Source organism: Nerophis lumbriciformis, linkage group LG01 (genome assembly GCF_033978685.3).
Source record: "Nerophis lumbriciformis linkage group LG01, RoL_Nlum_v2.1, whole genome shotgun sequence".
In the NCBI taxonomy this organism is placed as follows: Eukaryota; Metazoa; Chordata; class Actinopteri; order Syngnathiformes; family Syngnathidae; genus Nerophis; species Nerophis lumbriciformis.
Genome location: NC_084548.2, coordinates 40,511,144 through 40,538,354, shown reverse-complemented (window position 1 = coordinate 40,538,354; position 27,211 = coordinate 40,511,144). Strand labels below are relative to the sequence as shown.

General features: G+C 40.7%; 1 protein-coding gene across 3 annotated transcripts in view; it reads right to left on the bottom strand.

The window, feature by feature from the left end:
- The window catches only part of LOC133620049 (glutamate receptor-interacting protein 2-like), a 65,605-nt gene extending 40,733 nt beyond the window's left edge, over nt 1-24,872 (bottom strand). For 2 of the 3 annotated variants that reach the window (XM_061981230.2, XM_061981239.2), the window contains exons 1-7: nt 24,598-24,872; nt 16,580-16,660; nt 16,279-16,414; nt 9,366-9,511; nt 9,199-9,282; nt 6,978-7,053; nt 3,565-3,710 (exon numbers count right to left, since the gene is read on the bottom strand). In XM_061981230.2, the coding sequence (XP_061837214.1) occupies nt 3,565-3,710; nt 6,978-7,053; nt 9,199-9,282; nt 9,366-9,511; nt 16,279-16,414; nt 16,580-16,660; nt 24,598-24,763 (835 nt within the window). In that variant the 5' untranslated portion in view covers nt 24,764-24,872. Of the gene's footprint in view, nt 1-3,564; nt 3,711-6,977; nt 7,054-9,198; nt 9,286-9,365; nt 9,512-16,278; nt 16,415-16,579; nt 16,661-24,597 lie in introns of all 3 variants that reach the window. The other variant, XM_061981226.2, reaches the window with a different exon arrangement.
- Nucleotides 24,873-27,211: the final 2,339 nt, after the last annotated feature.

The window sequence follows — 27,211 nt, the reverse complement described above, 5'->3', positions numbered from 1 at the left end:
TTTTATATTCTACAGTTTTTATTTAAGTTTTTATACTTGGTAACATCTCAATCAAATTTCTTTTAACATGTGTATAAAGGGAACTGCACTTTTTTGGGAATTTTGCCCTTTTATTCACAATCATTATGAAAGGCATGAAGATGGATGTTTTTTTTTTTTTAATGCTTTCTAAATTTTAAATAAATGTGATCAAAAGTGTGCTTACAATGGCACCTATGGGAGCCGCGCAATTCTGTCTACAAAACCTTAAAAAACATCCAAACACCTTTATCAAGGTTTTATATACATGATGTAAGTATATATGTAATGTAGTAAAATGCACATTTATAAAAACATTTAATATTTACGTATTTTGCTAATTTTAAGCATACGCGGCGCATGAATTTTAAAAAACAAACCACTGTTTTCTTTTTTTTCTTTCATCACTGATTATTACTCACTGCAGACTTTCTGATAGCCAACAAACATAATAAAACATCACTTACTGTACAATGTCTGCTGTCATTAGCATGCAGACTGCTGGGATGTTCATATATTTCCATTTAGATGAAGAATATATCATAATCCTCACGAAAAAATGGGTTGGAAGGGCAAGAGTCTTTTTGTGTCATTCTGGACAGTTTCGGGTCATAAATGGCTGTCAAAGTGTACCAGCTTGTTGGAATACCTACTCAGACTTCTTCTGTCCAGGTGAGATGCATTATTTATGATCTAGAATAAACTTACAGGGAGCAAGGAAGCAGCAGACCACTCGATGATGTAAACATAGGGACACACGGTAGTGATCACGGCGCCGCTATAAATAGTTTGTCTGCATTAGCGCTTATAATAACAATATCACTAATACTTGGTTAATATTCAAGTCACGATCTATAAATTGAGTATCGTTGGCGCTTTTTGAATGGTTATTTATTGGATTTTAAGGGCAAAATAGTAGAGCCCCCATTGGCTCCGATGTAAGCCAAATTTGATTTACGTTTATTTAATATTTAGAATGCTTTAAAAAAAATCCATCCGACGTCATGTTTTTTATAAGGATTTTGAACGATAGACAAAATTATCCTTTAAAGGGGAACTGCACTTTTTTTTATAATCATAATTATTATTATTATTATTATTCATTATGAAAGACATGACAAAGATTGTATTTTTTTTTAAATGCATTCTAACTTGTAAATTAACATAAATAATTGGAGCCAATTGAAAGTCCTCTATTTCGCCCATAAAACACATTAAAAAAAACCATCCAAAAACCGCCAACAATACTTCACTTACATTTCGTGACTTGAATATTAACCAAGTGTTAGTGATATTTTCATTTTATAAGTGCCAACGCAGACAAACTATTTATAGCGCCGCCGTGATCACAAGCGTGTGTGCCTATGTTGACATGACTAATGAGCTGCTTCCTCGTTTCCTTGCTTGTCAAACTGTATTGTAGATCATAAATAATGCCTCTCACCTGGATAGTAGAAGGACGAGTACGTATTCCGACAAGTTGGTACACTTTGACCGCCTATTTAGACCCGGGAATGGCAAGAACGACACGAAAAGATGCTTGGTTCCACCCCCCTTTTCTTTGCGAGGATCATGAAATATTCTTCATCTTAACAGGAATATATGAACGTCCTAGCAGTCGGCATCCTAAGGACAGCAGACATAGTACATTAAGTGATGTTTTATTATGTTTGTTGCCTCTCATAAAGTCTGCAGTGAGTAGAAATCAGTGAAAAAAAGCAAACGTGATGCGTTTTTTGAAATACTTAAATTAGCAAAATACCTAAATATTAAACGTTATTACAAACGTGCCTGTGACTACATTACATATACTGTATACTTACATCATGTATATCAAACCTTAATGGAGGAGTTTGGATGTTTTCTCAATGCAATAGAATAGAGTGGCTCCTATAGGCTCTGTTGTAAGTAGACTTTTGCAAATAATAATTAACTTAGAATTTCATGGCTGCAACATGTGCCAAAGTAGTTGCGAAAGGGCATGTTCACCACTGTGTTACATGGCCTTTCCTTTTAACAACACTCAGTAAACGTTTGGGAACTGAGGAGACACATTTTTTAAGCTTCTCAGGTGGAATTCTTTCCCATTCTTGCTTGATGTACAGCTTAAGTTGTTCAACAGTCCGGGGGTCTCCGTTGTGTTATTTTAGGCTTCATAATGCACCACACATTTTCAATGGGAGACAGGTCTGGACTACAGGCAGGCCAGTCTAGTACCCGCACTCTTTTACTATGAAGCCACGTTGATGTAACACGTGGCTTAGCATTGTCTTGCTGAAATAAGCAGGGGCGTCCATGGTAACGTTGCTTGGATGGCAACATATGTTGCTCCAAAACCTGTATGTACCTTTCAGCATTAATGGTGCCTTCACAGATGTGTAAGTTACCCATGCCTTGGGCACTACTGCACCCCCATACCATCACAGATGCTGGCTTTTCAACTTTGCGCCTATAACAATCCGGATGGTTCTTTTCCTCTTTGGTCCGGAGGACACCACGTCCACAGTTTCCAAAAACAATTTGAAATGTGGACTCGTCAGACCACAGAACACTTTTCCACTTTGTATCAGTCCATCTTAGATGAGCTCAGCGAAGCCAACGGCGTTTCTGGGTGTTGTTGATGAACGGTTTTTGCCTTGCATAGGAGAGTTTTAACTTGCACTTACAGATGTAGCGACCACCTGTAGTTACTGACAGTGGGTTTCTGAAGTGTTCCTGAGCCCATGTGGTGATATCCTTTACACACTGATGTCGCTTGTTGATGCAGTACAGCCTGAGGGATCGAAGGTCACGGGCTTAGCTGCTTACGTGCAGTGATTTCTCCAGATTCTCTGAACCCTTTGATGATATTACGGACCGTAGATGGTGAAATCCCTAAATTCCTTGCAATAGCTGGTTGAGAAAGATTTTTCTTAAACTGTTCAACAATTTTCTCACGCATTTGTTGACAAAGTGGTGACCCTCGCCCCATCCTTGTTTGTGAATGACTGAGCATTTCATGGAAGCTGCTTTTCTACCCAATCATGGCACCCACCTGTTCCCAATTTGCCTGTACACCTGTGGGATGTTCCAAATAAGTGTTTGATGAGCATTCCTCAACTTTATCAGTATTTATTGCCACCTTTCCCAACTTCTTTGTCACGTGTTGCTGGCATCAAATTCTAAAGTTAATGATTATTTGCAAAAAAAAAAAAGTTTATCAGTTTGAACATCAAATATGTGGTCTTTGTAGCATATTCAACAGAATATGGGTTGAAAATGATTTGCAAATCATTGTATTCCGTTTATATTTACATCTAACACAATTTCTCAACTCATATGGAAACGGGGTTTGTACACTGTGATAATACAGGAGTGGACAGAGGGCCACACATCGCGGTCTCATCCACGCTTTTCCTGTTGCTCTCGGGCCCAAGTGACTCCCCTGGTGGCATCTCTAGTGCTGACACTCAACCTCGTCCACGCAGCCAAACGGCCACATTATTTACCCTCAGAGCAACGCTGCCCTACCATGCCTCCACATATTCCCTGTGTGTGTGTGCTCACCCATGACAGAGATGTCATACTCAATCAGGAACAAAGCTTCCTGGCCGCTCTGCATCAGCATGGTCAACGCGTCAGCATGCTTCTCTCTGGTTAAAGGCATGCCGTCTATGCTCAATACTCTGTCGCCAGCCTTCAGCGTGCCCTCCCTTGAGAAACATGGCAGACAAAGACAGGGAAAACATGAGCGGCCAAAGACGTTAATGTAAGCGTCTCACCACCACAGACCACTAAACGCTTCCGTATGTGCGTTTCCTCCCAGGTGAGACGAAGGCTAAGCAAGATAAAAGTCTCTGATGGCGCCTCAAGTTTGTTCAAGTGTTTTGGTGCGGACAATTTTCATGCATAGCATAAAAAATGTGCATAGCACATCATGTATGCTCTAGACCAGTCCTTATCAAATAGAGGCCTGAGGGGGCGCGGTGCGATGCCGGGGGGGCGCTTGTGACCTCGGGGAACATGTTTTATTTGCCGTACCAGAATCTAATGAAGCGTATGTAGCACTTAGCTTCACTGTAACTATTTAATGTCTCGGTAAAGGGAAGGGGAGCACAATATATTTTTTTCTTCCTGGGGGGGGCGGGGGGGGGGGGGGGGGGGGGGCATAACAGAAAATATTTGAGATGCACAAATCGAGAGCAATGGTTCTCAAACTTTTTACCACCTCAGAAAACACTTGGCTTTCCAAATACCACCATAATGACCAACATTGAAATACAGTAATGTAGTAAGTTAAGTTAAAGTTAAGTTAAAGTACCAATGATTGTCACACACACACTAGGTGTGGTGAAATGTGTCCTCTGCATTTGACCCATCCCCTTGTTCACCCCCTGGGAGGTGAGGGGAGCAGTGAGCAGCAGCGGTGGCCGCGCCCGGGAATCATTTTGGTGATTGAACCCCCAATTCCAACCCTTGATGCTGAGTGCCAAGCAGGGAGGTAATGGGTCCCATTTTTTATAGTCTTTGGTATGACTCGGCCGGGGTTTGAACTCACGACCTACCGATCTCAGGGCGGACACTCTAACCACAAGGCCACTGAGCAGGTAAGTACACCTAAATACCTACTTTTTAAGGATGCAAACACATCCCAGAGATTACAAAGAGGAACATAGATAGGACTTGCTAGAAAGATTGAGTACTTGTCTAGGGCCCCCTGCCTGCGAAAGGCAATGATGAGAGGTAAAGCAGATTAGTCTCGCTTAACAAATGGTTAGCAGAGAACAGGGACTAACATTTATTGATAATTGCCCCTCTTTATTGGGCAAACCGGGCTTACTGAGGAGGGACGACGTTCACCCTAACCGGGAAGGCGCAATCACTTTATCTAGAAACATAGATTACTGGTTGAGTCACACTTGACTAACTAAACGAGAGCAAGCTCGGACACAGGCAAATACAGTGCCTGTTAGCCCGGGTGAGCAGTTAGCTAAACTGAAACTAACCAGCGCCAGGCTGGAAAATTCTTGCAGACATAGCATTTCTTGTAGAATAATACATAACTCAAATAATGTTTTTTCTGTAGAGACTGTGCCAGAGATAGACATGTGTTCTACTGAGATAGAAAATTATGAAGCGTTAAATGTATCGCAGCACCAAGCAAATCATCTCAAGATCCCCATCATATCAATTCCTAGATGTGATCGGAATTGTTTAAGGCGCACCACGCGAAATAGACGTAACGTTATTAATATCAGTACTGCCTCAAAACAGCCCACTACCTATAATATGGGCTTTTTAAACATCAGATCATTGTCTCCCAAAACGCTATTAATTAATGAGGTCATTAGAGACAACAATCTTAACGTCATTGTTCTCAGTGAGACTAGGCTAAAACAAGATGAATTTTTTCCACTTAACAAGTGCACATATTGCCCGTCCCCTTTAAAGGGGTGGAGGGGTCGAACTAATTAAAACCTTAACCTTAGCCCTAACCTAAGTAATACATTAAAATCATTTGAGGTGCTTACTATGTGGTCTGTCACACCGCTACTTCTCCATCTGGCTGTTATCTATCCCCCCCTGGGCCCTATTCAGACTATATCAGCAAAATTTGAGAGTTTGTTGCTCATCTAGTGATGCACACAGATAATATAATTATAATGGAGGATTTTAATATCCATATGAATACCCCGTCAGACCTTCTGTGCGTGGCACTCCAACTATAATTGATAGCTGTGGTCTTACACAAATAATAAATGAATCCACGCACTGCAACGGTAATACGATAGATCTAGTCCTTGTCGGAGGTGTCACCACCATAGTTATGATACTCCCGTACACTAAAGTAATGTCCAATCTCTACCTTATAAAATTTTAAGTTCTGACTCATTTTTAGCAAACTGCTAATAATTAGTGTTTAGCAGCCACCTCATTAATGCTGCCACAACTACCACTCTTGCTGGTGTATTACCCTCGGTAATGGCACCCTTCCCAAATTATGTGGGCTATATCGATAACCTCACTAACAACTTTAACGACGCACTTTGCAACGCCATTGATAGTATATTACAGCTAAAGCTAAAAAAGGCTCGTAAAAGGCATACCTCCTGGTTCACAGAAGAAACCAAAGCTCTTAAACTATCATGTAGAAAGCTGGAACACAAATGGCGTGTGACTAAACTTGAGGTCTTCCATGAAGCATGGAGTGATATAACTTATAAATACACTCTTACCAGAGCTAAAACTAATTACTACTCAAATCTCATCCACCTCAATAAAAACGATCCTTAATATTTGTTTAATACAATAGCGTCGCTAACCCAACAAGGGACTTCTCCAAGTACCTCCACCCACTCAGCTGATGACTTTATGCATTTCTTTAAACTAAATCCCTTCCAAGGTTTCTCGTTGTTCTCATTGGATTGAGTTTTTTCTTGCCCTGATGTGGATCTGAGCCGAGGATGTCGTTGTGGCTTGTGCAGCCCTTTGAGGCATTTGTGATTAAGGGCTGTATAAGTAAGATTGATTGATTGATAGTTGTTGATTAGCACTTGCTCAAAATAAAAAGTGTATTCTTCTTGACGGTATTATTATTACCGTAAACCCAAGGGTCATATATCCTGTTTAGTCTGTTGGTTAACTTGAGCACTGCTGCCACCTAGCTGGAGGCGTGTGTATTGTTCAAACATGACATGTTAATACTGAAAGTCCCCTGCTTCTTATGACCCCCTGACAACTCACTATTTAAGAAGCACTGCCCTAGATCATTGTAGTAGGAAAATCGGGTTATATTTATAAAATAATTAACAACTTCTATGCCAGTTACATTGTAAGAACAGTTGTTCTTTCTTTTTCACACATAGAATTGAGCAAATGGGTTACACTACCGTTAGATTTACCTTTATGAGCAAAGCCTAGTGACTACGTAGGATATGTGTACAGTTTGTACACAGTTATTAGAGTACAAAACATCACACCTGTCAGCTGGACCTGCTGGTCTGACGTGGGTCACCACCAGAGGACGAGACCTGCGCCAGTCTTCATGGTAGCCCCCTTGAGAGGAGCAAAAATAACTCAAGATAAATGATTTCATCATAAGATCTTAAAGGGGAAGTTGGGGAATTGCTCTTTTTTGTGAAGTTTGGCTATAATTTACAATCCTTATGAGAGACAAGAACACATATGTGCTTCTTTTTTAATGCATTCTAACTTGTAAATAAAGTAGCACGGTTGTACAGGGTTTAGTGTGTGTGCCTCACAATAACAAGGTCCTTGGTTTGATCCCCGGGCTCGCGGTCTTTCTGTGTGGAGTTTGCATGTTCTCCCCATGACTGCGTGGGTTCCCTCCAGGTACTCCGGCTTCCTCCCACCTCCAAAGACATGCACCTGGGGATAGGTTGATTGGCAACACTAAATTGGCCCTAGTGTGTAAATGTGAGTGTGAATGTTGTCTGTCTATCTGTGTTGGCCCTGCGATGAGGTGCCGACTTGTCCAGGGTGTACACCGCCTTCCGCCCGAGTGCAGCTGATATAAGCTCCAGCAACCTCTGCGGTTGAAAACGGATGGATGGAACTTATAAATAAACATTAATAAAAGTTTGCTTACAATGGAGCCAATGGTCGCCATAACAACATTGCGTCAATTGCGTTTCTTCTGACCATAAAACCAATAATTTTGGTGATTTAACCCCCAATTCCAACCCTTGATGATGAGTGTCAAGCAGGGAGTAAATGGGTCCCTTGTTTATAGTCTTTGGTATGACTCAGCCGGGGTTTGAACTCACAACCTACCAATCTCAGGGTGGACACGCTAACCACTAGGCCACTGAGTAGGTGAATTAAATATCTAATTTTGTTGAATGAAATACATTAAAGTGCAGTTTGAATTTGAGGTACTGTAAAATAATGTGTACCAACAAATAACATGTCAGGAACAAAATGTTTTCTTTATCCACAAACAAACAAAAAAAAACACAAAAGGATTACTGGTGCACTGCAGCAGGTAGTGAAACTAAAGTCACTGCTCCTTTTAAATGTTGTGTTTCAACTTCTATGCTAGTGTTAGTCATATTTCTTGCACTTGTTCTTCGGGACTATACATCCATCTGTGTACGGGGGAAGAGGCACAAACGCGATTGAAAATTAATTTTGTCGTGAGAAAACGGTGGCGCACGCGGACACACTTTCACACAAACACTCGCAAATGTACACTGGGGCTGGGGGTGGTTGCCTGGGGTGGGCTGTCCCTCTCGTGGGTGGGCTGGGGGCTTCGCCCAGGGAATTGGGGGGCTTGCACTGGGTCTCCTTGGGCTTCCTCCTTTCCCTGGGTGGTGGGGCGGGCGGGGTCTGGCCTTAAGCGCCCTGCGAAGCGGCCGTGCGGGCCTGTCTGGTGTGGGGTGGGGGCCCGCCTGCCCAGCTGCCCTGCAATACTCCATCTCTTGTGGAAATGTTTTTCTTATTTTTATATGTATGTACATGGGTATGTGTAGGTTTGTGTGTATATACATATACTGTATATGTATGTGTGTACATGTATATGTGTGTGTGTATATATATATATATATATATATATATATATATCCTGGGGGGACTATGTAATGGTATGGTATGGTATGGTATGGTATGGTGTGGTCGATGGGATCGGTGGGTTTGGCGGCCTCTATAGTCGCTGTGTGTGTGCGTTGTTGCGGATTGCACCGACACTTTAAACCTTTGCAAAGAGTATGAGTCATTCTTTATCTAAACTAGAATATATCAACATCCGAACAGTCGGCATCCCAGTGAGAGCGGACATTGTACACTAAGTGATGTTTTATTATGTTTCTTGGCTCTCATGAAGTCTGCAGTGAATAATATTCAATGATGTAGTTGAAGGAAAAAGTGAACGTTTTGATGAGTTTATGAAATGAATGCGTCGCCGTAAGCTAAAATGAGCAAAATGTGTAAATATTACATGTTGAATATGTCTGTTACTACATTATGTATATACTTACAGCGTGTACATAAAACCTTGATGGATGTCTTTGGATGTTTTTATATTTTTTTAAGTGATTTAAAGGCAAAATAAAGCAACTGGCTAAATTGTAAGCAGACTTTTGCTCGCATTTATTTCATAGTTAGAGTGCATTAAAAAAATATGTGTGCTTGATAGGCAAAATTTAAAAAAATAGTGCTCTTCCCTAATAACAAACGACTTACCTCTCATGACAAAACCAAAACTGTTCCCCTCTTTGAACAAACACACCTCTGTGGTTTTGGTTGTGAGCCCTGATGGAGTCTGGACTGCTGGAAAAAGCCTTACATTATAAACAGGAAATATACACATCCCGTATGTGCAGAGACACTGATCATCTGCAATGACGTACCAAGTGGAGGCAGCTCGTACTCCACCTCCAGCACAACTCGCTCTCCGATGTTCTTCAGCAGGCTGATAATCTCATCGTGACGAAGCTTAGACAGGTTGATGCCGTTCACTGACTTTATGTGGTCTCCTACATTCAGCTGGTCACTCCTGGAATAGGGGATACTTAATTAGATCCACGTTTCAAATGCCCTTTAGTCCACCAAATGTCTACACAGTGTGAAACTTTGCACTAAAAAACCTTATAACAATTTGCATGCAGACCCTCAGAATTAGGGGTGTGGGAAAAAATCGAGTCAAATTCCAATCGCGATTCTCACGTTGTGCGATTTAGAATCGATTCTCATTTAAAAATTTTTTTTTTTTTTTTTCTTAATTTTTTTTTTTTTTTTAATTAATCAATCCAACAAAACAATACACAGCAATACCATAACAATGCAATCCAATTCCAAAACCAAACTCGACCCAGAACAACAGAATCAATATTAGTTACAATTCCAACATAGCAGTGATTAAAAATCCCTCATTGACATTATCATTAGACATTTATAAAAAAAAAAATTAAAAAAAGAACAATAGTGTCACAGTGGCTTACACCTGCATCACATCTCATAAAATTGACAACACACTGTGTCCAATATTTTCACAAAGATAAAATAAGTCATATTTTTGGTTAATTTAATAGTTAAAACAAATTTACATTATTGCAATCAGTTGATAAAACATTGTCCTTTACAATTAAAAAAGCTTTTTATAAAAATCTACTACTCTGCTTGCATGTCAGCAGACTGGAGTAGATCCTGCTGAAATCCTATGTATTGAACAGTGTTGGGACTAACGCGTTACAAAGTAACGCATTACTGTAACGCCGTTAGTTTCGGCGGTAACTAGTAATCTAACGCGTTATTTTTTTTTATTCAGTAATTTAGTTACCGTTACTACATGATGCGTTACTGCGTTATTTTACGTTACTTTTGATGTAGTATCGGCTAGAAACAGAAGCGCTGCGGTGTCATTCTTCTGAATCTTCCTCTGTCACAAGCCGGAGAGAAGAAAAGAGGCGCGGTTTATGTGTGTGTGGGTGTGGGTGTGGGGAGGGAATGAGGCTGAACGTGCTTGAACCACGTTACGACATCCCGTCGCGCACCCACTTCAGCAATAAGATTGTGCCAGATCTTTATGAGCAGGAGAAGAAAAAAGTTGTGAATGAACTATCCCGAGCATCAGCTGTTGCGCTCATGACAGACGGGTGGACGTCCAGCGGAGCTATAAGCGCTCACTTCATCACAGCAGACTGGGAGATGAGAAGACACGCCCCCTCTACGAGAGTCACCTTGCGCAGGTACTGACACAAGCAGTGGAGGAATGGAAGATAAAGATATCCCAGTCACACGTGATAATGCCAAAAATCAAATAATTACAGAGAATGAGGCAGGACTGGGACCACAGATAGGTGCTTTGCACATGTAGTGAATTTGGCATCACAGAAGGGAATCTCAGTCAATAGGATGGAGCGCCTCTTTGGGAGGATCAGGAAGGTTTCTTACTTCCACCCAAGCACAACAGCTGCTCATGTGCTTAAGACAAAGCAAGAAATGCTAAAGCTGCCTGCTCATACATGATGTCCCAACGAGGTGGAACTCCACTTATTATATGTTGGAGCAGCAGGCAGCTATATACTCTGCATTGACCCACAACACCCTGAAGACAAATGTCACCCTGTCTGATGATGATGTGAGAGTGGCAGAGGAGGTCCTCCAGGTGCTTAAACCCCTCAAAAGTGTTCCATCTCTACTGAGCACTGAAACTTCACCATCTGTGTCAATGATCCTGCCACTGAAAACAGTATTCTACAATCCATGGCTCCAAGTGTGGAAGACAGCAGCATCACTCCAGATGTCAGCCTTTATTTCACTACCTATGTTTCAAGGAAGATGATGTTTCTTCTTATGTTGCACTTAAACTTGTTTTTTATTAATGGTCATTGGTCCAAGTTTAAAGAAAGGAGGAATGCCTTTTTATGTTGCACTGTTTTTCATTAATTATGTTAAAAGGAAAATAAAAATGTATGTCAAGTTGATCAACAGATTGTATTATTCTCCAGTGCAATAACAGTACTGAAATGAAGGCAAAAAGGGCATTAATGGGAGCTTTAAAAAAAAAAGAAGAAAAAAAGAAGTAACTAAATAGTTACTTTTCACAGTAACGCATTACTTTTTGGTGTAAGTAACTGAGTTAGTAACTGAGTTACTTTTGAAATAAAGTAACTAGTAACTGTAACTAGTTACTGGTTTTCAGTAACTAACCCAACACTGGTATTGAATGAATAGAAAATCGTTTTGAATCGGGGAAAAAATCGTTTTTTAATCGAGAATCATGTTGAATTGAAAAAAAAAATTGATTTTGAATCTAATCGTGACCCCCAAGAATCGATATTGAATCGAATCGTGACCCCAAGAATCGATATTGAATCGAATCGTGGGACACCCAAAGATTCACAGCCCTACTCAGAATGTATCTGTACATGTCATCTCTCATGTGACAGCCTATGTCATCTTGTTACCCATAGTAGACCTAATTAATTGAATTGTTCTGACCCAATTTCTTTTCACACCTTCCAGATCCTGCCAATTGATGCCACAGGCGTACAGAAATGATAACAAGCAGAGTTGACTCGCCTGTCATCCAGTCTGCTCTCATCACACAATGTCACCACTAGTCTCGCTCCTGTCTACTCGCATAACTCTCCACTCAGTAAATTAGCTAACACATCCGCACAAGCATACCACACGCAGCTTTGTCATCACCAAACGTGACTTTCTCCGCATTTTGCATCACAGCTCAAATGCAAATATTACAGTTCCCTTGCGAAATATGTTGATTTTGTTTTTGGAGTCTGTTTATGAGCATGAACTCTGAAGTCATGGTAATGAGGGCGGGAGTTAAGCTTGAGGAGAGAAGGGTTAGGGGTTCAAGACCCAATTACAAGCACCAGAAGAACACATATTGCAACCCAAATCCGTGCACCATTTGTTCTGTGTCCCACAAAGCACAGGTTTAGTGTTGACTAGAATTAGAAGTATTTGAATGTTGATTGAGTATTTTGCCTTTATTTACACATGTAATGGATTTGGGGGAAACATAATGATTGAAATGTCCACATTCTGCTGTAATTAAAAGGGTTTGCACAAGTATGTTAAATATTAGCTGAGATAGGTGCAAATGTGTAGCAACGTCCAATTGCTCCAAACACACAAATCATGCAAAACCAAAAACACACAAATGCCATGAAACCAATGTAAAGGGAACACTCTGCATGTTATGACCTGTTACTCCAGGTCAGGGATCCCCAAACTACGGCCCGCGGGCGGGATCCAACCCGCCAGCGTCCAAAATTCGGCCCACAGGAAGTCCCAAGTTAAAAAAATAAAAAATAAAAAAAATTATATATATATATATATATATATATATATATATATATTTATACATTTTTATTCTTTGTAATTTTTTTAATTATAATTTAAAAAAATCTGTCCTTTCTAATCCATTTTCTACCTCTTGTTACTCTCGCGCAGGCAATTCATATTGTCTAAAAGTGCATTTTCCCATCGATAACGTGACATCATCGCGCTCGGAATATATATATATATATAAATACAGCCCGGACCCTGGCCAAACATTTTTAACCCAATGCGGCCACCAAGTCAAAAGGTTTGGGGACCGCTGCTCCAGGTCATTCTTTGTTTAGTTTTTGGGTGTTTTACCTGTGTTTTTGGTTCCCTTAGGTTCCCAGACTACCAGAGAAGCCAGACCTGAGGGGTGTCGGTCTTTAGTGGGATTCAAAGTACAAAGTTGGCTGATTTTTAAAGAGGCGGGATGAAAAAGTGTGTGTCTTTTTATATGTTACCATATTACAGAGGAATCGTTCTAAATTATACATTTTAGCCTGACATAAATCTAGCTCCTTAAGCATTTATGTGATTGCAGAATTTTTAATTTGCATTAATTTTTTCGTGTTTGAGGGTTTTTGGGGTTTGGTTGGACACTGCTGGATGTTTGTCCCTATTGGCCTCTGTACATGTACCTTTTACAGTAAGTGTAAACCATACTATACTGGCATGACATCAGGTCACTGACTGAGCCATCGAGCAATACTCAACTACCTTGCCTTCAAAAAGTCTTGAGCTGCTTTGCAGTCTGTTTAGATCAAAGTTTTTAAAGTGATGGATGTATTTATGTTTGTTATAAACATGTCACTTAATCATTGACTGCATCACTCTCAGCATATGACCCAAGCTACTTTTTCCAACTGTGGAAAAACTGCACTTTGAAATGTTCAATATTTTTTCAAGTGCAATTTTTGCTAACATTTCATGTGTATTTTGTGTTGACCTTTCAATTACAATGGTAAATTAAAACTAATGATAAACCAAAGTTTATTACGTTGAGAGGAATATTTGCATTATATATATATATATATATATATATATATATATATATATATATATATATATATATATATATATATATATATATATATATATATATACATATATAAATATATATATATATATACGTATATACAGTATGTTTATACATATATATAAACAGTACGGATATATATGTATGTATATATATATATATATATATATATATATATATATATATATATATATATATATAAATATATATATATATATACACGTATATACAGTATGTTTATACATATATATAAACAGTATGGATATATATGTATGTATATATATATATATATATATATATATATATATATATATATATATATATATATATATATATATATATATATATATATATATATATATATACGTTAGGTCAGGAAAAAACACAGAGGCTATATTATCCCTACAAGCCCGTTTCACAAGCTCTACCCCGGTATTGAGCATTGTATAATGGATAAACCACAGAAACCTTGACTATATATATATGTATATATATATATATATATATATATATATATATATATATATATATATATATATATATATATATATATATATATATATATATATATAATTACATTAGAGCTTAATTTTGTCTCAAAATAATGCTGACAATAATATCGTTAATCGGCAATAATTGGTGTGATAATATATCGCCCAGCAAAGGCCTATAACTAAGTAAATTAAGGCGGTAGGTGTCCAAAACTGTGCCTGATATAAATGCCACAAATTATCGAAGAAGATATGATATGCATCAGACTCTTAGGTGAACACATAGAGAATGGAGAATGAGAGTGAATCTCGTTAGTATAGTACAGGGGTCGGCAACCCGCTGCTCCGGAGCCGCATGCGGCTCTTTGATCACTCTGATGCGGCTCAGCTGCATACTTGCCGACCCCTCCCCGATTTTTCCGGGAGGTTTCCGGATTTCAGTGCCTCTCCCGGAAATCTCCAGGGGAAAACATTCTCCGATTTTTACCCAGACAACAACATTGAGGGTGTGCCGTGATGGCTCTGCCTTTAACGTCCTCTACAACATGCTTTCGCGTGCCGGCCCGGTCACATGTAGTATGCGGCCTCTGCTTACACACGTTAGTGACTGCAAGGCATACTTGCTCAACAGCCGTACAGGTCACACTGAGTGTTGTGATATAAACAACTTTAACACTCTTACTAATATGCGCCACACTGTGAACCCACACCAAACAAGAATGACAAACACATTTCGGGAGAACATCCGCACTGTAACACAACATAAACACAACAGAACAAATACCCAGAATCCCATGCATCCCATGGTAGCGGAGGTGTATAATGTTGCCCGGAAGAGTCAGGGATGCATGGGATTCTGGGTATGTGTTCTGTTGTGTTTATGTTGTGTTACAGTGCGGATGTTCTCCCAAAATGTGTTTGTCATTCTTGTTTGGTTTGGATTCAAAGTGTGGCACATATTAGTAAGAGGGTTAAAGTTGTTTAAACGGGCACCCTCAGTGTGACCTGTATGGCTGTTGAACAAGTATGTCTTGCAGTCACTTATGTGTGTCTCATGAAGCCGCATACAACATGTAACTGGGTTGGCAAGCTGTTTGTACAGGTTGTATATGGCGCTAAAGGCAATGCCATCATAACACGCCCTTTTTATTGTTGTTAGAGTGAAATTCAGCAGACAATCGAGAGTATAGTTGCTCTAAAATTCGGGAGTCACCCGGAAAAATTGGGAGGGTTGGCAAGTGTGATGCTGTCAAGCGGCATTCATACAAAACTTGCACATTAAATTTTCATATTAAGGTGCGGGCCGCGTGTCTGAGACCCCTGGTTTATACATAGCACAAAGCAAAAAAAAACTTTGTATGCAGTGTTATTTCATTTTAAATTTCAAAAGAGTTTTGTGGCTCCCATTGTTTTCTTTATTTTGTGAAACGGGTCAAAATGGCTCTTTGAGTGGTAAAGGTTGCCGACCCCTGGTATAGTATCATTACTTCATTGTTATGTCTGATGTAAATAAACACACACATACATATATTTATGTATGGGAAAGTAATCCATGTCTGCAAATTACATTAGCATACATTTTACTTCCCTTTGTGAAATGAATAAAGAACATAAATAATTCACAAATAAGTATTTTCAAATGCATATATTAGATGGGTTTTATTCTGCTTTGTTTACGGTAAGGGAGAATGTTGATTCGTTGAATCAACTGATAGAAAATTGGACATTATGTTTTTCTACATTTTCGCATTTCCAAACAAACCCTTTGGAGAGAAATCACAGTTGGCATCAAGCTGACTTAACACAAAAGTGAAAAAGTCTTGCAGGTGCAGCCGGTGTAACTTTGCAGAATGCGCATGTTTGTGCGAGCAGATCTAAGCGGTGCAGACAGCCGAACAAGGCTGCAAGCTCTCAGATGCATCACAGAGTGCATGCAGATCTCACCTGGCAGCCAGCCCACCTGGCCGTAGGTTTGACACTCTGGGCTTGCCGTCCTTATCGGAGCCTCCGGATATGGTGAGGCCGAGGTTGCTGCCTTCCCTTTTCATCAGGTCTACTGTGGTCACTCCTCTGTACTCTTCTGTGGAGCGATGAAGGACCACACACAGACACACGGTTAACATCGCCGTCAAATGCACTTTCTACGTGCAACAATATGACTGAGGATGTAGGTGGTTGCAGATGCATGCATCACTCGACAGACGGAAAACAAAGTGATACACGGTCATGTTTGACTAAATTGTACCTGAAAGGCTGCGCCTCTGTGAGAAATGTGATTGGTCAGGTGCCGAGGCCTGCTTGTTTCCCTTTGAGTATGGTCCCTCATCTGAGGAGACAGCAAGAAGGTATGTTAGGAGGCACGGTGAATCTCTCTGGCAGATGGCCAAATGAGCCAACCATTATGCACCTCATGACAGATGCCTGCATGCGCTTTTAGTACCCTGAACTGCACCTTGGGTAACGTGAGGGCTGCGTGAGAGAGACAGCAACAAGCCAGCATCCTAACTTGTCATAATACTACCTAAAAAAGAATAAACACCCCCAACTAAGGCACCTGAGACCACTGCACTTTTTACGACAAACCCTATGAAAGTCTCAAAATGGTTCAATTGCTTGCAGGAGAGACCCTTGGAAAGCATTACTGTTGTGCGCCACATGAATGCATTTCCAGCGAGAGGCTGCTATGTGACTACTTAAGCCTGAGGATTCTTCTGGAGTAACAGCATGTGGTTAATGGACTGTTTGTGCATGAGAAGAAAATCATCATTTCCATGTCATTTCCAGCTGTTGCCACAACGAGCGTTCAATTTGCTCTGCATGGAGGAAGTGTTTTGATTCTTCCATAGCAGGACTCCTCTTTGACACATAATACATCTCACACAGGTCAATACACCCCTCACAGTTCAGCAACCAGTAGTCAGTGTAGAGTAGAAGAAGTAAGTATATTATTTTATGTTGCATTTTTTTTATATTATAGATTTGTTATCCACTAAAAATGACTCAACACAGTCATTTTGAGCTGAATACGGTAGCTCGCAACACAAAAAATATGTATTGCCTACAGTCAAATATGTGTGTGTGCGGGGGGGGGGGCGGGGGGTCCTGTCATGGTCTGCACTTGGGAGCTGCGGTTCATTAAGGAAAACATGAGTTCTAGCATGTACTGTGACATTGTGAAGCAGAGCGTGATCACCTCGCGTGGCACTTTTACAACATGATAAAGAGCCCAAACACACAACATGCCCTGCTGAGGAAGCTGAAGTTATTTTCAGAGGATATTAAATTGATACTGCTTTGCAACCTGTACACTGACTACTCTAAGTCATTTCGTTTCTACAGTGTATTGTCTCTGAAATGTAAGGGGTGTATACTCATTGTTCTTTATTATTGCTACTTCACTTTAGCAGAGCTGCTGTTGGTCATATAAATAACCATATAAGCATGTCAGCACTCACACCGACGATGACCAAGCTGACTTGATGCTTGCATAATCACCTTTTCTACAGTCTGGTATAATGATCGTGAATCCTGTAACAGAGGAAGAGCTATGTCAAGTCCTCGTTGGATCAAAACTTCACAAAGTCCTAATAGGAAGAAAAAAACCTCTAAGGACTACAGACTAATAAAGCTGAATTAAGGCAGGATTAATGCTATGCGACATCATTGGTTTCACTTTCACAATCTAATGAGATCCAATGAGTACTGCAAATTCTGCCTTTAGGTACAACAATGTGTATTGTTGTGAACAGACTTTGCAGTAACTGCAATGGTTGGCGTCTTTAAGAAAATGTGGAAAAACAATGACAATCCAACATTTTTGAAGAGGGTTTTGTATTGTATTACTAGTCAGCAATCCAAGTCTCTAGAGACAAACCAACTGCTGCCTTACATGAAAAAAAGTCAAAATAATAAAAACTCAAATTATGATGAAGTTCAGTAATACACAATCGCAAATTACAAATTACACCTTTTCAAAAAGCTGTTTGGTCCCCTGCACTTTTAAGGTCCAAAACTATGGTTAGGCTATTGAATGGAGACAAGTCAAACACTAGAGCCAGGTGGAATACAGACGATCAGGCTGAAGCTTGTCTCTTTAGACCCCCCTCAAGCTCACTAATAGGCTGTCTGAGGGTGCCTTCTTGCCAACGTGTATATGATTGACAGCGTGCAGCAGCTGACCAGATGCGGGTTAGCCTCCACACAGCAATATTAATCACAAACAAGTAAGACAAATAAAAAAATCCAAGAAGAGATAATTGTATAGACAAGGACTTTGATATTCCTGGTAGCGCAATGGCTGAAAAAAAACAGTCTTTCGTGCCGATGGATATGGTTCGATCCCCAAGATAGAACATTTTTTAAACAATTTGTTTCCCATTCATATTACTTCAAAACATGCATCTAACCCCTTTAACCCAAGTCCTCCTTACGCAAGCCAGTTGTGTCAGTCCCACTCCTGAAATCCAAATTTTGTCCCTGGGTATTCCTAATGAAGTGCCCCTTGAGCATATTGTGCATCATCATCTTCAAATGAGTGTCCTCTGTCTGCAAACTGTCCACCTGCATGCATCGTGAAATTGAGTGCTACTTCATCAAAACATCTCTGACCTGCATCTAAAGAATCCAGAAAAAAAAAGGTTTTGTTTTGCCTGAGTCAGACCCAACCCACAGAAATATCTCTGTTTATTTGCCCATGATGTAAAGAAAAATTCATTTGCATAGCGTGGTATTTGACACACATCCATGCACAAATAGTAGCAGCATGCTCGCTCAAAGGCACAAAGACGTACAGTATATACAGGAAGTGGGTGACACATCACAAGCATGCAAAAGCCTTAATGCCACGCCGATTCCTGGGGGCCTCGACGGTCCGGCAGCTGTCACCACAGTCAAAAGGCAACGTTAGCTGTAGGTTACGCAGACCCTACGTGCTGCACGTGACGTGGACCACAACTGTTGTCAAGCCTTCGTCCTCAAGGCTTCAAAAAAGCACCACTTACCCTCGAGATGTTATGCTGAATCTCATTTAGTGAATCCAGCATGCATTTGCCCAAAGACCGGAATGCCATTAAAATGCAGTTGTGAACTCTATTAAGAATATAAGACTTAATTAACTTCGGATTAAAAGCAAAACACTTCATCCTCGGCTCTTAAAGATGTAGGTTAAATATGTGGCTGGCAGCAGAAATGTTCACGATGAATTCATGTTGCTATTTTCAGATGCCAAACTTGATTCACAAACCCAGCTGACGTGTGGTCTATATTTGTCCACATGGCAGGACCACATGAGGCGCCGGCTGGATGAGGGTAGAGACGCTCAAAATTCCTCCAACATGATACAAGTTTGACCATTCGCATTACGCCTCACGTTATCTACAATGCAACACCCCTATTTGACACCCGTGACCCGGTGAAGACGAAAGAGTGAGGGTCTTACCGCTGCTGTTCTTGGTGTCTCTCCTGAGACCACACAGCATGGCTGCAGCTCCCCTTTGCAGTATTGATATGTCCAGCTGAGATTGCTACCACCTGAGAAGTAAGTTGGTGACAGTTTCACCTGCTCAGGAACTCCATCTTCGGTCCTTTGGCCTTGCTCGAGTGCTCCCTTTTAGTCAAGACCTGATCCTCAAATGGTCTCAGTTGCTATTTCGGTGGCCAAACGTCATATCTACTTGCTTCTCGTTGTCCGTGACATCCAAAGCCAAGAGACAAATGCATAATTTTCTTGCCATTCTCTTAGAAAATGTTAGGCTCTTTCCCCTGGATTTATTATTCCCTTCTCCTGCGCTCACACAGACTCACACATCTCTCTTACACACAAACACAGAAAGAGAGAGAGAGAGTGAGGGCTTGCTCACCCCTCTCTCTGCCACAGGGGTTCAATGAGGCGGGAGCACACACACCACTGTCAACTGTTCCCTCCCCCAGCACACACACACACACGTGCACACACACACACATCTTTTATCCATTTCGCACCAAGTCAAACACCCTTCATTTCATGTGCACACCCACGCACACACTGGGATTAAACACATCCAAAATGCACACGCCCTGCACTCTGCTTGAGGCACAATTAGCACCACCTGCATATTCAGACCGAGCTGAGCGTGCGCATGTTCAGGATGAGAACAGCCACGCGTTTGTCACATTTTAGACAGATTTTATTCACATAATCACTCCTCCATACGACCCTCACCACGTGCATACTTTTACACATTGGAATGACGAGAAAGAAATCTGAGCAATTTGAACCATCACCAGGCAGGGACGGCTCCAGGGGGGGTTTGACTGATTTGTAGGGGGCTATGAAAACAATCGATTTTCATGACGTGAGTTCTCATTTTTTTTAATAAAATCACTTATGATAGACATTACAAGCATCCATCCATCCATCCATTTTATTCCGCTTATCTGAGGTTGGGTCGCGGCGGCAGCAGCCTAGGCAGAGAAGCCCAGACTTCCCGTTCCCCAGCCACTTCATCCAGCTCCTCCCGGGAGATTCCGAGAGGTTCCCAGGCCAGCCGGGAGACATAGTCTTCCCAACGTGTCTTGGGTCTTCCCCGTGGCCTCCTACTGGTCGGACGTGCCCTAAACACCTCCCTAGGGAGGCGTTCGGGTGGCATCCTGACCAGATGCTCGAACCACCTCATCTGGCTCCTCTCAATGTGGAGGAACAGCGGCTTTACTTTGAGCCCCCCCCGGATGACAGAGCTTCTCACCCTATCTCTAAGAGAGAGCCCTGCCACCCAGCGGAGGAAACTCATTTTGGCCCCTTGTACCCGTGATCTTGTCATTTCTGTCATAACCCAAAGCTCATGACCGCAGGTGAGGATGAGAACGTAGATTGACCGGTAAATTGAGAGCTTTGCCTTCCGGCTCAGCTCCTTCTTCACCACAACAGATCGATACAGCGTCCGCATTACTGAAGACGCTGCACCGATCCGCCTGTCGATCTCACGATCCACTCTTCCCTCACTCGTGAACAAGACTCCTAGGTAATTGAACTCCTCCACTTGGGGCAGGATCTCCTCCCCAACCCGGCACTCCACCCTTTTCCAGGGGAGAACCATGGACTCGGACTTGGAGGTGCTGATTCTGATTCATTACAAGCATGTTTGATATAAAAGTAGTTTTAACGGAATTTGATTTTGACCAAAGTATATTCAACAAGATACCTTACTACAGTGTTTTTTAACTACTGAGATACGGTCTGATGTGCCGTGGGAGAATATGTAATTTGACTGATTTGGGTTAAATATATTTTTTGCAAACCAGTAATAATAGTCTGCAAATGTGCCGTTGTTGAGTGTCGGTGCTGTCTAGAGCTCGGCAGAGTAACCATGTTATACTCTTCCATATCAGTAGGTGGCAGCAAGTAGCTAATTGCTTTGTAGATGTCGGGGACATGGTTTGTCGTGATCACAATATGCAGACCAAAGCGTGCAGGTAAAAAGGTATCTAATGCTTAAACCAAAAATAAACAAAAGGCGAGTGCCGCTAAAAAAAGGCATTTAAGCTTAGGGAAGGCTGTGTAAAACGAAACTAAAACTGAACCGGTTGCAAAGTAAACAAAAACAGAATGCTGGACGACCGCAAAGACTTACAGCGTGTGGAGCAGACAGCATCCACAAAGTGCATCTGAACATGACATGACAATCAACAATGTCCCCGCAAAGGATGGCGACAACTTAAACAGCCTTGATTGCTAAAACAAAACAGGTGCGGGGAATAGCGCTCAAGGAAGGCATGAAACTGCTACAGTAAAATACCAACAAAACAGGAAGACACCAAAATAGGAGCGCAAGACAAGAACTAAAACACTACACACAGGAAGACACCAAAAAACTCCAAATTAGTCATGGCGTGATGTCACAATACTTTGAGACAAGAGCTATAGTCATGCATGGTTGGTTGTGGTTGGAATTCTTATCCAACACTTGCGAGAACAACTTTTTATTGTCAATATCAGCTGCTGAGTTTAATTTTTTTAATGTTTTCTGCTGGTGGTGTGCCTCCACATTTTTTCAATGAAAAAAATGTGCCTTGGCTCAAAAAAGGTTGAAAAACACTGCCTTACTAACACATAGGTGTTGGGCAAACGTCAGGCCGAAGCATGAAACTACGTTGGGTTGACGACTTTTATCGTCCTACCGCCGACAGAGGTTTTTTTTTTACAGCAATTCATTGCTTATTATATTTTTTTAGCTCTAATATACATTAATATAATATTAGTATTTACACATATTTATTTATGTATGTACATTATATATATCCAATAGTGTACAAAATATGGTGGAACATGAACTGGTGAAAATTAACAGCCATAAGTCATGGTCCAATATTCTTGTTGCCGGGTCCCATACTGGATCACACAGGCTAAGAAGCCCCCTTTTAAATTAAAATGTAGTTGTGAACACAAACAATATAAACTGAAATTATTTCTACATGTTAGCATGAGAGTTTCAGTCCTTACAGTAGGAGATAGCCAATTACTATTAAAAAACATATCAGCAAAAGCTAAATAATTGCACAACAGACAAGCCGTCTTCTGAATTGTGTCTTTTTGGGGTGCTTGGATGACATTACTACATTACGACATTACTACAGCATATGTTTGCCAGATGACTATGAAACAATATACTCACAAATATGTTATTGACGAATAAGTTGAAATTGAAAAACACTGGTAACACTTTAGTATGGGGAACATATTCTAAGTAACAAAGACTTAATTTAGAGTTATTTGCTTAGGGTTAGGGTTAGAGGGTTAGGGTTAGAGGTTCAGGGTTAGGGTTGTATAGGGTGTATAATAAGGCCATGCAGAATAAGGCATTAATAAGTACTTAATAATGACTAATTAAGAGTCAATATGTTACTAATTTGCATGTTAATAAACAACTAATTAATGGTGAATATGTTCCCCATACTAAAGTGTTACCCAAAAGTTTTTACCCTTTCAATTTACGAGGGACTGCTTTGGAAGTAGCGCGCTGAAGGGCGGAACAAAAAAGTTCAGACAACGACTGGAGCTGGACATCCGATTGACGTTTGGAAAGATAGATCCGGTTCCATGATTGGCCACAGAAAGATGGACTCAGCCTGGTGATAGGTTTAGGAAAGATGGGTTCTGCTCGGTGCGCGTGGAAGCAGGACCCAAAAAACTCATATTCGCGCTGTGATTGGGCAGCCAAGAGATGGAGCTGGCGTCAACATTGGGACGTCACAAATGGTACACGATCCAAATGGCTCCTTCGGAGAAAGGATGAAGGAGGAAGGCATGGTTGTTTGATAAATATCTCCACAATGCCTCCATGGTTTGATTTCAAAGTTTTAGGACTAATGTAGATCCCAAATATACAACAGTAGGTACAAATAAGTAAAAAAAGTTGGTTTTGCACAATAGGGTCCAAAAATTCTAGGGGGGTGCTGAAGTGGGGCTAAACAGATTTGTGACAGGGCTACAGCCCCACATAGCGGTGTAGCGCTGTCCCTACCTGTTCAACCATTTGTCATGCACACAATCCCTGACGCATCCGGCCTTGCACACAACATTACACTGTAATAGACTTTTCAATCTAGTGATTTTAACATGAATGCAAGTGAGATAAGACTTGTTTCAGTCCACATTCCTGCATGATTTGCCTAATTAGTCAGCGGTTTCAATTGACTTTGCTCAGGATAATTTCCTCTGGGACCTTTTTTCTATAATAGCCTATTAATCATGAGTATGATTGGAGTTAGTGATTAAAATAAAAGGGATGGGAGTATGATGACAGAAGAAAAAAAAAACTTGCATAACCATTTCCCTTTTTGGACACCGCCAAAAGGGCATGACCTCCATTTTATTCATAACTCTCAATTTCAACCTGACCACTCTGCCATCCAGCGGTGATTTGGTGTAACTACAGGCCCTTTTGTTACAGGAATGCGACATCATCGAGCCAACGTAGATTGGCGCCAGAATATTTAAATTGTTAGTGTCACTTTGACTTTCCTTTGATCGTAGTGATCTTGAGATAGCAGGTGCGTTTAAAACACAAAATCACGTTTGCTCAATGACAGATTTGCAAGGGAAGTTTAAAAATGTTGCAATTTTTATTTTTGCTGTGGTGTAAATTTCCTTTGCCTCACACTGACATTTATATTATATCAGACACATTATTTTAGAAAGAGTTCAGTATGATTTGCCACATATAACATCAACCACAAATATTAAATATCATTTGATGGTGCAATTGGTGAGTGCATGTGGGCCTTTACCTTTTGTCCTCCCTCGGATGATGCCCAGTCGGCATCTGAGAGAAAAAGAGAGCATCCTCCTCTTCCCTCCTAAATTTAAACTTCTCCTTAGATCAGGCTGGCAGAAACCAAAAGAAACTTGCTTGGGAGCAAAATGGGCTTTTACAAACACTAGTCTTGCTGACATGCTCACTGTCTGTAGGTCAGAAACAAAGACTGTCCAAAAACGCCTTTCTCCCTCTCTGCAGAGCTTTACTTTGCTCGAATAAATCCACAGACAAGTGCAGCCTGACCAGTCATGAATCCAATCTTGAGCTTGCTACTCCACCGGACGCAAACAATTTCATGGTGCCTGATGAGATATATTTTCGTGAGCAACCGTGGACGTTTTGGGGGAACAGATGGCAAAGGAGTGGGTGCTGAGGGGCACAGCCTGGTTGCCAGATCGTAATGGAAACTATCCCAGCAGGTATAGTCCACTCAGCATTGTAAACAATATGCAACCTCAACACACTCGTTTTAGAAAAAAGCCTTTTATGCAAATACAAAGATAAAGCAGCATTCATGTGGATGTGTTGTAAAGTTGTAGACAGAGCCAACGTCAGTCACTGTTTACAATCACATTTTTCCTTTTCTTACAATGCATCCTCTGATGTGTTGCAGCATGTTAAGGATTTCTTTAAGTCAACAAAACGATCAGCCTCAGTTTACTTTCAATGAAGTTCCCTTGACTATTGTGGGCGTTGTTATGTTCCAGAGGTAGGGGTGCCATTTTATGATTAATATGCATTTTAAGTCTTTAAAAAGCCCTCGACACCGCTTTCACACTCACACTTCCCATGCTCTTAACCTTCCTCCTGTGTTAACTTTATGTTCACATCTCTAGTGTTAACGGGTCGGTTGTGACCCGTGTCTCAAAATTCACAAATAACAATTTACTATCATGCAAATGTTTTTCTCATCTCTTGGTTACCTTGTTACATTAACTTATCCCTGAAAATATTGATTTAAATATTTGAATGTAGGTCTCTGATGCTTTTTTGTCAGTATACCCCTGAATTTAACCACAAAAAAACATCTTGAATCTCAAGAAAATCATATAAATAACTCAAGCGTATTGGGTAATAGAATGCATTGTTTTAAAATAATGTATTATATTCATGTTTAAAAAGTGTGGCGAAATGATTCTCTGCATTTGACCCATCAAATGTTAATATTATTAACTACAGTAACAGCTATAGTGTTACGGGTCAAATTAGACCAGTGTATATTTACTTACAAAAAAGAGGCAATAAAAGATTCCTAAAGACACAACTTTGCCTTGGTGAATCAATCAATCAAAGTTTACTTATACAGCCCTTAACCACAAATGTCTCAAAGGGCTGCACAAGCCAAAATGACATCCTTGGCTCTGATCCCACATCAGGGCAAGAAAACTTCATCCCAATGGGAACAAAGAGAAACCTTGGAAGGTACCGCAGATGTGGGGATCCCCCCTTGGGTGACCGGTGCAATGGATTCCGAGTGGTTACAGTTAATAATGTGAGAGTCCAGTCCATAGTAGGGCGAGCAGGGGATCATCTTGCATGTAGACATGTTGCGGTGCAGAGACATCACCGACTGATGCATAGAAGAGGTCACCCCGGGTCCTGACTTCATGTGAAAGTCCAGTCCATTGGGAGACCAGCAGGGCATCATCTTGCATGTAGACAAGTCAGCAGCGCAGAGATGTCACCAACAGCTAGTGGAATATATCAGCTAGTGCTATATCCGCGGAGGCTGATCCATTATCACCTGATAACCTCTCCTCCACGAAGAAGAGGGGGGCACAACAGAAAAGAGAGACGGCAGATCAACTAAATGGGTTTATTTAAAGGCTAGTGTATACAAATTAGTTTTAAGATGGGACTTAAATACTTTTACTGAGGTAGCATCTCTAACTGTTACCGATAGGGCATTCCAGAGTATTGGAACGCAAATACAAAACGCTCTATAGCCCGCACACTTTTTTTGGACTCTGGGAATCACTAATAAGCCGGAGTTCTTTGAACACAGATTTCTGGCTGGGACATATGGTACAATACAATCAGCAAGATAGGATGGAGCTAGACCGTTTGTATTTTATACATACTGTAAGTAGTAAAACCTTAAAGTCACATCTTAAGTGCACAGGAAGCCAGTGCAGGTGAGCCAGTATAGGCGTAATATGATCAAAGTTTCTTGTTCTTGTCAAAAGTCTAGCAGCTGCATTTTGTACCAACTGTAGTCTTTTAATGCTAGACATAGGGAGACCCGAAAATAACACGTTACAGTAATCAAGACGAGATGTAACAAATGCATGAATAATGATCTCAATGTCGCTGGTGGACAAAATGAAAACATTTTTAGCGATATTACGGAGATGAAAGAAGACCGTTTTAGTAACACTCTACTAATACATAAGTATTACGCTTCTGTTTTTTTTTTATACAATAATGGTTTCTGTAAAAGCAAACTTCGGGAAATAATTTGTGAGCTAGATCAGGGTTTTTTATATCACTCTGTCCCCCATGGTAAATTTCCTCCTGAAAAGTTATCGTCCAAAGTCATAGCTGGTTAACAAACAAACAAAAATATGTATATTGTGAAAGTTGAG